Consider the following 12,431-nt stretch of genomic DNA (forward strand, 5'->3'; position numbering starts at 1 on the left):
ACAAAAACCATAGGGTTACTTTCCACAATACATGCTCAAATTTCTCAATGTTGATACAAACATGGGCTATTTGAACAATTACTTTGCCATTGTACTACTACACAGTTCTCAAAACATCTCTGCCAAGACATCTTTAAATGAGGTATTGTAGACAAATTGAAGAAACCAGGTAATTTTTTTTTTAAGATCACCAAGAACGGATTTTATTTTTTAAATTTAAAAGACTATTTTAAAAGCAAACGTTCTCCATGTTAAGTACTTCAGAAAACCATTAACCAAACACCAACCGTTCTGTTTTTTCTGTTACTGCAAACAAAACTTATCATAGGAGTCTCACACCAGGTTGGTGATTACCTAAAGAAGTATTTCTCTAAAGTTTCAGTATAGTTGTGGGTTGTTTGGGGTTTTTTCATTTCCCAGAAAATCAGTGATCCTTTACACAGTTATGAAAGCTTTGCTGAAAATCTTTCCAAAAATTTATTTCCAACTTATCTAGAGAGTAACTGTATGACTATACCTACATGCCACCTACAACTGTGTCTCTAAAGGTACTTGTTATTTTTACGCTAAAGTGAAAGCTTTTGGAATTAAAAGTATGAAAATCTATAGAAGACTTGAAGAACAAAGCTGATTTTCCATCTTTTTCACCCTCACAGTATAAACCTAAATCCTGTCTCAAAGTAATCCTTGTTTCAGAAGAAATTCTGACAAACCTGCTTGACTGACATATGCTATGCCTAAAGTGTTCAGTTACTTTGACATTTTTCACAAAAATAAACCTTTGCATTATTACAATTACTATCTAAATTGAACTGGGACCCTTTTATAACCTATCTTCTCCCACAGAAAAGCCCACAGGCTTATTCACCTGAAGCAGATTACATGCTACAGCTATGCTTACACCTGAACTTCTGTTTGTATGGACGATGCTTTTCCCATTGTTTAAATGGCTACATTTGCATTTTCCGAAGCATCCCAAACAAAGAGTATTCCTCTTCTAGTAAACAGTACCTTATGGAGAAGTAGTATTGGTGTCATAAATTTTTTTATGATCGTTTTGATAGAGTAATATTTTAATCGGATTTGATTCCTTTTCTTTTCCCCCTGTGCCCAAAGTAACAAATTGCTATACTTTCCTATCAGGACAAAACCTCTCCTCTGACACTGCAAGAACTGTAAACATCAAGTGAAGGATGTGGACTTCCTCATTTTATTTTATTTCAGACTTCTTTCCAATTTATATTTAGAGGAAGCATGCATACCCCCAAGTGCTCTAGGGACCCTCTGGCTCAGTTTCACAGTAAGTCTCTCCAGATTCAAGCTGCTCTAAACAAAGAGCACAGAGCTTCATGACAAGAAGCTCCCTCAGAAGTGTAACAACTGAAAAGAGTGTCACCAGTTCAACCTCCCCATCTTTCCCAGGACAGTCAGTACAGAAAGCACTACAAAGAGGCTGGCACCAGGTCTCTAGAGGGTGGGGAAACTGGAATATGCCCTCAAGTCAGGCCAGCACAGGCTGCTCACTGTGCATTTTTTTCTCCCTGCCACTGAATATATTCTAGATTTTGAAGCCAACACATTTAAGAACTGTAAAATGCAGCATCAAGAAAAAATTCCCTCACATTACAAGGTCCTAAATCTATAGTTTTAGAATTCTCATCACAGCTGCTGTTATATGTATGGCAAATCAGACAGAAAGACATGGTGCAGTGCTGGAGCTGGGAGCAGAACTCTGTTACCTCCTAGGTCCCACCACAGACATCTGCCGGAGAGGCCATACTGGCTCCTGTGCTGAAGTACAGGAAGATTTTCTCCCACAAAAATCACAAAGTACAAACAAAATTAATGAAGCGTAAACCTGAAATGTTGCTAAACACTACATCTCCAAATTGTTGACTTGGATCCTGACAAGCTACGGCAACACACATCAGGCCACTGTGCTGTTTACTTACAGTTTTCAAACATCAGATCTAGTATATGGCAGGTAAACACCTGAAATTCTTACAATTCAAACAAAAAGCAAGTTTATTGAAATCTGTAGTGTGCTTCTTTAGACAAAAACTAATAATAGTCAACAGCATGGGCATTCAGCTATTAACATCAAAACTGCTGGCAATTGCACCTCCCATCAGCATCCATTCCAGTCTTACCTGGTAGATATCAGAAAGGCTGCTGCTTCCTGAATCACTAGTGATGCTACATCCTGAGTGACTAGATGAAACGTGGGTCACCTGTGGGTGGAGACTGTCAGTAAGGTGCAGCTTTGTGAAATCTGCAGGAAGCTATAGGTGGAGCAGAAAAAGCATCATTACAATTTGAGGTAGATACGCAGCAAAATGAATTCAAATCATTTACGTCACACTTTACTCTCTGCCAGTATCAAGTGTATTAAGAAAACCATTGGGGTTTGAGAATGCAGCATAAGTGTTTCGAGTTTTCCAGGTTTTTAGGTTTTTAATTCATGCAGAGGTCAGCAAAATATCACCAAATTGCTGCAAATGTAAGACATTTTTAAAAAACATATATCTGAGGACAAACACCAATGAAGCATAACCCTTATGCTAAAACTCTTCAGTACCTTGCTATGGGGTTTCAATAGCATTGAAGCACATACGAATATTGTGCTAGTATCAATGGTTTCCCACACAAAGTGGGGGTTAACAGTGAGTAAAGTCACCTAGTTTTAAAAAAACAACAAAAAAAAACCCCAACAAAAAACCAACCAAACAAAAAACCCCACCAAAAACAAACCCAAAAAACCAAACACACTGCTCTGGATTTGGCTAACTTTTGCTTCTGAAGTTGACAAAATACATTAGAGACAAGTAAAATCCAAGCCACTGAGCTATCTACTACACTTTGAACCAAATAATATGATGGCAAATCGGAAATGTGGGAAGACTGATACAACTGCAGAGCTACAATCCTGAAATAAGTTTGCACACATGCGGTGCTGAAGAATGAATCAAGACAGTATATTTGATCATTTAAGAATGATCTACCAAGCTTTGTGATATATCTTTTTACTATTGCTTTATGCACACAGCTCCCATGAAAATCTTTTAAGAACCATAAACATTGCCAGACTTCAGAAAGTGAACTTCCATAAAAGAAAATATTTGCTGTCTGAAGAAATATTTAAATGTTATTTCAGGGGCAAATTACTCTTCTCCCCAAGATGCCTGCATCCCACTGCTAGTCAATAAAAGTATGCTAATGTATCAATTTTCATATGTAACAAATGTTTCAATAATTAAAAAAAAAACCCACAACTAGGCTCATTTTTTTTTTGTTTGTTTCAACTCAGGCAAGGTAGATACTCTCTACAGAGGTGTGTTTGCTCCAGTAACGTCATACATAGTGTGTCCATCCACGTCAGTTATGAATGCTACCTTGGCACTACTACTGTTCTCCCTGGATGAAAATGAAAATAAGGGCTCATTCAGCATTGAGATATATACGTCGATCAGTATTAAAGATTATGAAAAAAGTCAGCTGCAAGTCACAAGAGGCTGTGCTTGAGAAAATGATTAGCTCTATACAGCTAAAGGTACCAGATGACTTTACTGCTGTTTGCCCAGTTTAAATCTGCTTATGGAACATGCCCTGAAAGAACCTTGGCTTTGGGATTTGTGGTGAAAGCACAGGCAACTGGAAACCTTAGTTTTATTTAGACTGACCATTATTTCCCATTCTAATACACTTCAAGAGGATTTCTTTCTTATTACAGCATGACAGCATCAGTGACAGCAAACATGGCTACACGTTAAACAATTCTTTCGTATCATTTTACCTGAACGAGGGGACAAAACTAGGAAACAGACAATAACATCCTAAAAAGCTTCAGCAAGCACCGAGCTAGAGCTGACCTTCATACACCAATCAACAAAGACAGGGCAATTAACAAAAGCAGTACTTTAATATACACAGCTATGTATGCTGCCTCCAGAAAAATCTAGTTATGCTCACCACTGTTGATGATATACCAGGAAAGAATATAGCATTAAGGAGTGCATTAGTTACAGTATCTGTTATCTCTGTTACTTCTCTTTTCAATCTCTATGTTTGAATTATCACAAAACTTAACAGTGTACGCTGATATTCAGGCCACTTATCCATTTCTTATCATTATTTGAGCCTTCTACAAATAAGTATACATTCCACAGGTAGAATGTATAGTAAATGAATGACCACAGCTTTTGTAATGTGTCAATGACTATTCCTAAAATTACAATCTCTTAGCATTAAAGTAGTCCAGGTTGATTTCAAAGTAGAAATCCAACATATTAAGATATGTACATTTAATGATAACTTACAAAGATATAGTATTTTGAGTTTTACATTTTATACAGTAATAGCTATTTCAATCCCAAATAAATACTAACTCCATAGGGAGCTGCGTGTCACAGTCTTGCACCCAGCCAAATGTGTTAAATTTTTCAGTGCCCTGCAAGTATCTCCATGACATTAACAACTGCATTTATTTATCAATGCAATATCATTAATAACCTTACATAAAAGCCAATCCAGTTCATATGTTAAAAAACTAAATCAAGCTACGTTTAATAGAAAGAGTGCACTTAGTGTTTTAAACGAACAGCAAGGATTTATGTTTTGTTACTACAAAGGCAATAAGAAGAGGCAGGAGATTTCACAACAACTGATGAAATACGTTGCATACAAAAAACAAGCCTTCTGAATTCTTTTTGGCTACAATCAGCTGAAAGTTTGGTGATTACCAGTTTCAGAATAACTCCTCAAGCCAAAGCCACGCTGCGTGAGCTGGACTTGCCAAGTGGTGACAGCAAAAGATCAGAAGCAGGCATTTTACTTAGGGCAACCTAAGTAGTCACTTTGATCCTAATCAAACAGGACTATTTACAAGCAGAAAGCACATGCTCACAGCTTTGCAAAATACTACGTCTCTGTGTTACATGCCTGACAGCAGCATCCACTTCAACTACCCTACCCCCAAATAAGTTAAGGTGAGAAGTTATGGGAAAAAAATAAATACAAAAATTAAATAAGCTGAAACATTTAAATTGTGAGCTCGATGAAAAGTGTGTGTGAGAAATACATGCATTTCTACCTTAGTCACATGCTGTTATTTAAAATATTTAACGTACAGAGTTGTACACAATGGGGAAAAAAGTAAAGCACCAATGACAATGAAGAACAACAGTGGTTAAGTCTTCTACATAAGGGCGGTGGCTGTCCCTGGCGGGGCCAGTGCCCCCCAGCCGCCCTGTCGCTGCCCCCTGGGCTGGGCAGGGGCAGAACCACAGCCCAGGGCCCGCGGGGCCGGGCCGGGCAGGGAGATCCCTCCGCCAGGGCCTCAGGGGCAGCGCGGGCCGCTGGGGGCTCCCGCGGAGGTACTGCCCATCCATCGCAGCCGCGTAAGGAGAACTCGTCAGAAATTAACGCCACCTTCCTTCCACCCCTCCCTTTTATGGGGCTTAACTTTACTCATGAGTAAAGCCCGTGCAATGCACACAGGCCAGATCTAGCACACGCTTCATCCTCCGGCCCATGCTGCAGTATGAGAAAGCCAAGGGACACAGCCTTTGCCTCAGTAACGTCACCCATCACAGACCGAAGACACCACAAACAGCAACAGAACTGGAGTAATTTTTATCTTGTTTTCCATTTTCATTAAATGATGGCTAGTTTTAAGGAGCCTTTCAAGGTAATAAGGATCAAAAGCAACTTGCATATTTTATCTTATTTTATATTTATATGTTTTATACCTAATATATTTATATTTTATCTTATTTTTTGGCAACAACACTAAGCTACAGCTTTGTTGAAGCCAACAACTACAATATTTCTTAGGTTTTATTACTGAACACTTAAGAGTCACAGCATAAGAAAGACCTAACGGACAGAGTGAAAATATAGGAGGGTAATTTAGAAAAATAATGCAGAATTTGTTCTTAAGAAAATACAGTTTCAAAATACATTATACATAAACTACATTAAATAATTAACAGTCATTAAAAAGGTCAGATAACTGTCCTGATAACCTATTTTCAGGACAAACTTCCTAAGTGAGAAACAGTAAGGCTGCATATGCATAGATCTAATGAAGTATAAATAGGGGGACAAAAGTTTTTAATACAAAACATGAACCGATTACATAAGTAACTCCAAAGACCTAATCCTAATTTGATAGATATCAAACCAGTATTTTATAATTATACATGTAGCTCTTAATAAGTGAGCATACATGGGTACATACAAGAGTTTACACACATGGATAGAAACCAGAGGAAAAACAGCCTATCTGGGATCTCCAAATTTTTACTTCTTGAAAACCCTAAAAAAATAAAAAAGAAAACGTAAACAATTATGTGAAACTATCTTAAGGATAAAGACATATCTCCATTTTGAACTGCACAATACCTTAAACCCTATCACATCTTCCTATCTCAAAAGCAACATTTTATTACTTCCACCCTCAAAATGAGTCACCGCTTTATGCATGCAAAGCTAACAATTACTTTGCTCTGAGTATGTTCCTCCTATTTTGAGAACATCATGATTTTCTCTGACCCTACAGCATGCCTTTCTGTATAACAAAAGGCAACCTCTATTGCAACTTCTACTCAAGAAATCATTGGGCTTATTCTACTAATACAGTATTTTAAAATATATTTTCAGAATATTTACTGGACAAGAAATTAAAATCTTCAGATACAGCATAAACAGTTACGAAAACAGCAAAAAAAATGAGTGAAATTATACCAAAAAAGCACCCCTTTACTTCATTTAAGTAGTATTGTTCTGTAGTTTTTTGGTTGTGAGGGTTTCTTTGGTTTGTTTTATAAATGCAATTATATGTGAAAACAAGTATAAATGCAACAGCGGGACAGACAGAAGAATGTAATTTTAAAATACAAGAAGAATTTTGGTTGCAGAGCTCCAATATATCACTCATTTTAAAGCAAACATATCAGTAAGCATTTTATAAACAAGGTCTTCTACTGAAGGCCAGTCAGCACTTTATGAAAGATTTATAAAGCCTGTAAAGTGACTGAAGTACATCTGCACAAAGATGGAATTAAAGAGAGCAAAAAGTGTGACATTCTGTTTTGCAGATCCCACTGAACAATCCTATAGGTAATTCAGTGCCCCTGAGACAGACCAAGCAAGTACAGTAGACATAAGAAAATGTGAAATATCACCTTTATAGCCTTTATTTCCACCTTCTGAAATTAAAGAAACACACGCAAACACCAATTCTTCAGCTTCTAAACACATACATCTAAGTGCTTATTCTGTAGTACGTCTTCACTAATACAATAATAAAACCCGCCATAATAAAAAAGAAATATGCTATTTATTTCTTTTACAGATGACACATTTAGTCCCAAAAATCTAAATAAATAACTGCAACAAAGTTATTTTGGTATGCTGTATCTTTTTGTAAAGGAAGAACAACAGCAGCCAAATAAATATTATGCCTTAGTCTTTCCCATTTTTCCCCACTAAGATAGAAATTTAAAATTTTTTATTGCACTAGAAGCGTGTACATCGCCAACGCAGTATTCTTCAGTAACCCATCAATTCAGTAACATTTTATTTCACTATTTTATGTACATGTTCATTTTTATATTAAATGTTTATAAGTCTGTTGTATGTGTTTTAAGGATACACCCAGACTTAATGATATTTAATGACTGAGGGAAGAAATACTTCTAATAATGGTGGGTATTCATCAACATGCTAGTTCAACGTAATTCTTTCAGTAACCAAGAGAGACATCAAGGAAAACATTTTCATGGTCCAGTGATTTACAGCACAGCAGTCAATATAAGTAATTACAGAATAATAAAGTAATTTCCATTGACTCTGTCAACAGATGTGATGATGCAGGCTGACATGTCCAGTGCAGAGTTAAATTTACAATAAAAGTTTGAATTATATACAGTTCAAGTTAGGATGCAAGTCCTATGGAAGCAGGGTTTCCTTGTACTAAGGAGGATGAAAAATATCAAGAGGTTTCCATATATTTTCTCTGAAAACTTCAGCAAGAGTTAAATAAAAACCTTCTGACTTCAACTATGTCTTCTGTGTATCATTCACTTTATACAATAGTATCCCATGTATTTTGAATCTCCAGGTTTTCCCCAAATACACATCTTTATGTGAAACCGTGGCTCAAACTTCATGAAGACCTACACTTAGAAATGTTCTTCATCTCGACTACAACACAAGACACAACCCATGTTCTGAGAATATTGCATTTGGGTATACTGCTGTGTTAAGCAGTTGTTCTTAGACAAAATTCATAGCAGAAGACCTCTAATTAAAAAAGCATTATAAGAATCTTTTCTGCAAGCTCTTCGTATGTTCCTCCACTGATCCTTTGGTATAGGTAGCCCCCCATAAAACTAGTCAGAAGTTTAAGTTAATGCAATGTGACCTGCAGGTCTCAGAGGGAGAGAGAGACAGAGCGAGTGCAAAGGAACTTCATCTTGTTTCCCTTACAAAAACACACAGTGACTGCCACTTACTGTATATCCTGTAGCTCTCAGCAGGTAATCCTATGAGCATTTAACACATTGAACGTAATTATCCTTTGCTTGAAGGATTATTGACTTCTGCAGAGGGACAGAGGTGGTGAAATGTAAATGGGTATCTGGGGAATAGGGAAAAGCTCTCAGGGACAACTCTGTGCAAAGGAAAAGTACGAAATTCATCACTGACACACGCCCATTTTTATTTAACTACCTTCTCTGTTTTAGGACCAGATCTGCTAGTATTTGCTTTTTCTTTTGACAAGGTTCGCGTCACAGATTCAACGCAGCATTTTATATTCAAATATATATGCCTTCAGGAAATATGGCATAAACACATCATTACTTCAGCAAACATGAGTGTCTGTTTATTGACAACAGGTCAAATGATGTTAAAAAAAAAAAAAGGAAAAATTGTATCATACAGGCATTTACAGTGCCTGTGAACCAAGAACACAAAAGAAAAAAAGAAAAAAAAAAAAAAAGAGAAAAAAGCAGAATGGATTTGAACTAAAACATACTAAACTGAACTAAATAATGCTAAACAATTTTCCAAAGCTCTTCTCTCTGGGTTTTTGACATTCTGAACTCAAACCATTCTAACATATTTGCAATGAACAGAAGAAATCTGCAAGATCAGAATATTTTTATTTAGAACTTTGCTCAGAAGTCTGTCTCAGAAAATAAGCGGTAAATGTGTAACTTTTTCATTGGGCAAAAAAGGATAATTTAGTACTTCTAAAACACAGAATCTGTGGTGGTTTTAAAATCAGAGCAGTTCTGCTCCAGGGATCAAACTAAAAAGATTGTCCTACAACTGTTTTGACTGTGGATATCCATCTAATTACCAACAACTCTCTGACAACCTCAACCACACCGAGAAACATGGTCTGGATAAAATATTTCCCAAACAGTGCAGTGGGAGTGACACCTTGCAGAAAAGAGAGAGTACGCAGGACAGTCAGGACTGCCTCGTCTTTTTTCATTAAGTATCTGGTATTTTTTATTTATCTGTTTTGTTTCATGAAGTGAGCAACTCAGATTTAGATCAGATCCCATTCCTTAGTCGCTTTGAACTACTGTGAAAAGCAAAATCTCCATTCCAGCGTTCCATGCCCACACACTCACCAGGCCCCCCAAGCGCTCCCTTGCATTTAGAGCATAACAGCGCCGGCACAGCCCACGCCCGCACACCAACTAACCGCTTCCCCAAAACCACTGCATAAAACAGGGAAGCAAATTCACATTGTGGAGATCTACATAATGAAAACTGACAGCTAGGGACAGGCACTTGATGATTGCAGTTTAAGCTGAAGGAAAGACCGTTCTGAGGCATTTCAATTGACTTCTGAAATATCTCTAGGGTAGGAGCGTAGAAAATGAGCTCAACCACTGAACTTCAGTAAAAGCTCTCCATTATTTAAAAGCATTAGACGTGGAGGACAAAAAAATTAATAAAGCTTGGCTTTGCAGAGATCTCTCTCTTGGGAACAACTGATTTTCATACTAACATAATGCATGTTCCAGTTGATGTTTTTCCCACAGTTAGATATTCCTAAATACTTTCTCTTGTGGCTGTTTGGGTGTTTAATATGCTGAGAACTACTGCTGGGCTAGAAACTGAACGGCCTACTTTCGGGATTTTTGGAGGCTTACGAGGTTAAATTTTGAACTCTTTGGCCTGTTATAACTAACTGTGGGAGAGGAAGGAACAGAGAACCTTTGCTTCCAACTTTGCTTCACAAACTTTGCTTCCACAGGAAGCCAGACAAAAGATTTATGCCTAAGGATGTAAAAGCAAAAAAAAAAGTTCAAGAACACTTTATGTGGGCACGTATGTTTACAGGAAATGTTAATTCAAACATTTTCAAGCAAGGTATTTTAAATCCTGCAGGAAATTTTAAATAAATAAGGGAATGCTCAAGTACAACTCACATGCAGACTCATTTTGGGTTTCTTATGCAGCAGTCTAACAAGTGGACATGGGGGATGCTGAAGAGCAATTACACCAGCAGGGGTAAAACTGATGGCACCTCCAACCAGATTTTATTTTCAGCTTTAAAATGCCACTCAGGATTGAAAACCACTACAGACAACTAGAGAGTGCAGCCCAAAAGTAAAAACATCTACCTGGGCACATTTTAAACAGTTAAAGCAAAGACCTATGGCATGTACATGATTCCAAGTGCTGAAGCTTTTTCCATTAGCAGGGCATTCTTGCACCACGTGTTGCTGACACCTAATCACAAAATATTTCATCCCACGATTACGGCAGTCTAGCCAATCTAACTAAGCTTGGTTAAGTTTTTCAAACACTCATGAAGGGACATATCAGCTTTGAACTGCAGCTGTTTAATTGGAACTACTGCAGTTTACTACTGAACTACAGCACTGAATTTTACTGCACTTGAACTAGCAGTAGTAAAAGAAATCAAGATGAATTGATTCTAGAATTAAAAAAAAATAAACTAAGGTAAGGGCTACCCAAGTAATTTTTATATTTTAAAGATGAGATAGGAAAAATAATAGATATAGGAAAGATTGTAGGATTCCCCTCTTTACAAGTGGGGGGAAAAAACAAACATGCTGGTAAAACCTGCTTGGTATCACAGTGCAAAGAGAAACTACTGGTACCACAGATGAGCACGACACTGTTCTGTGAGCATACGATGACTTCTACCTGGACTAAAAGAAATACAATGGAGTAAGAGAAGAAGTGAGATCACACACGTTGAGACAAAATCCAAGAACCTGGAAACTCATAATCAGAAATGACTGTGAAGAGTTTCAGTGTATCAGCTAATTAGAAGCTGACCAAACTGTTAAGGTGATGCAGCAGCAGGAGACCCCAGTGAGATCACTTATCCATGGCCCCAGCGAAGACCTTATGTGGAAATGTGGTGTCCATTCCCAGCTGGATGTTTTCAACAAAGATGGACTTAAAGCCATACATATACACAGAGTCAGAGAAGAACTATCAGGATTATCAGAAGAAAAACTAGTATTTGCAAGAGGAGCACGGCTTATTCAGCCCGAGCTGAGTGAGGGCATGATCACTAGCTAGAAACAGGAAAGAGGAAAAAGAAATCTTTCCAGTAGAAAGCGATGCAGGTGTAAAGCCTAATGAGCAGGAAGCTGAAAGGAGGCTGGTATCTATGATCCACAGAGATTCTCAAAACCATACTCCACAGGAGCTGCAGTAGGGAAGGCTTTCAAATCGAAGGTAAAGGTATGAATGTGCTGTACAACAGTGTGTAATGGCAGTGACGCAGAAAATCCCTTCCAGACCCATGTCAGTCCTCCAAGTTGAAAAAACTGAAGCGAGCCTGGGTTTTGGTTTGTTGGGGTTTTTTTTATATACTTATTCAGAAGCAGACTAACCAAAAGAGGAAAAAAGACAAAAATCAACATGATTAACATAATAACATTTTAGATTTTCTTAGTGGTAGTTTCTCCATAAAGATCTACGTATTCTGTACATGTTCAAGGAAAATATTTTTAAAAGACATAGATACGTAGGGAGTTGCTGTGCACAGATGCAAAACCTGCAGATTTCCATTTGTACACAGAGTCTTACTCTATAAAAAAACAGATTAATTGAAAGAAAGTTGATGAAAATCTAAACAGAGACATGACTATTCACAAGCAATTAAACAGAAATTTTGTTTGAAGTCGGATGACCGCAGCCATGTCAATGCCACCCTTGGAGTTTTAACTAAAGGATTATCTTGGCTTTACAGTATGAAGGAATAGTCATGAGAAAAGTGGGTGTTTTTTTGTTAATACAATGACTTTGATTTTCAGTAACTTAAGTGATAAGAGAGAAAAATGCATAATTCTTCTGCTAATGACTGGCTCCAAATAAGAAATCATGCACCACGACTGCTTGTTTTCCATGTGCTTGCTAATGAA

The 12,431-nt window shown here is 37.4% G+C and overlaps 1 protein-coding gene across 12 annotated transcripts in view; it reads right to left on the reverse strand.

Moving 5' to 3' along the window:
- RAPGEF2 (Rap guanine nucleotide exchange factor 2) overlaps positions 1-12,431 on the reverse strand; it is a 195,104-nt gene that overhangs the window by 46,152 nt on the left and 136,521 nt on the right. For 11 of the 12 annotated variants that reach the window (XM_037377687.1, XM_037377653.1, XM_037377669.1 and 8 more), the window contains one exon: positions 2,151-2,282. The exons of the other annotated variant lie outside the window; for it this stretch is intronic. In XM_037377687.1, the coding sequence (XP_037233584.1) occupies positions 2,151-2,282 (132 nt within the window). The remainder of the gene's footprint in view (positions 1-2,150; positions 2,283-12,431) is intronic. 12 annotated transcript variants of the gene reach the window in all.

This window comes from Falco rusticolus, chromosome 1 (genome assembly GCF_015220075.1).
Source record: "Falco rusticolus isolate bFalRus1 chromosome 1, bFalRus1.pri, whole genome shotgun sequence".
Classification (NCBI taxonomy): Eukaryota; Metazoa; Chordata; class Aves; order Falconiformes; family Falconidae; genus Falco; species Falco rusticolus.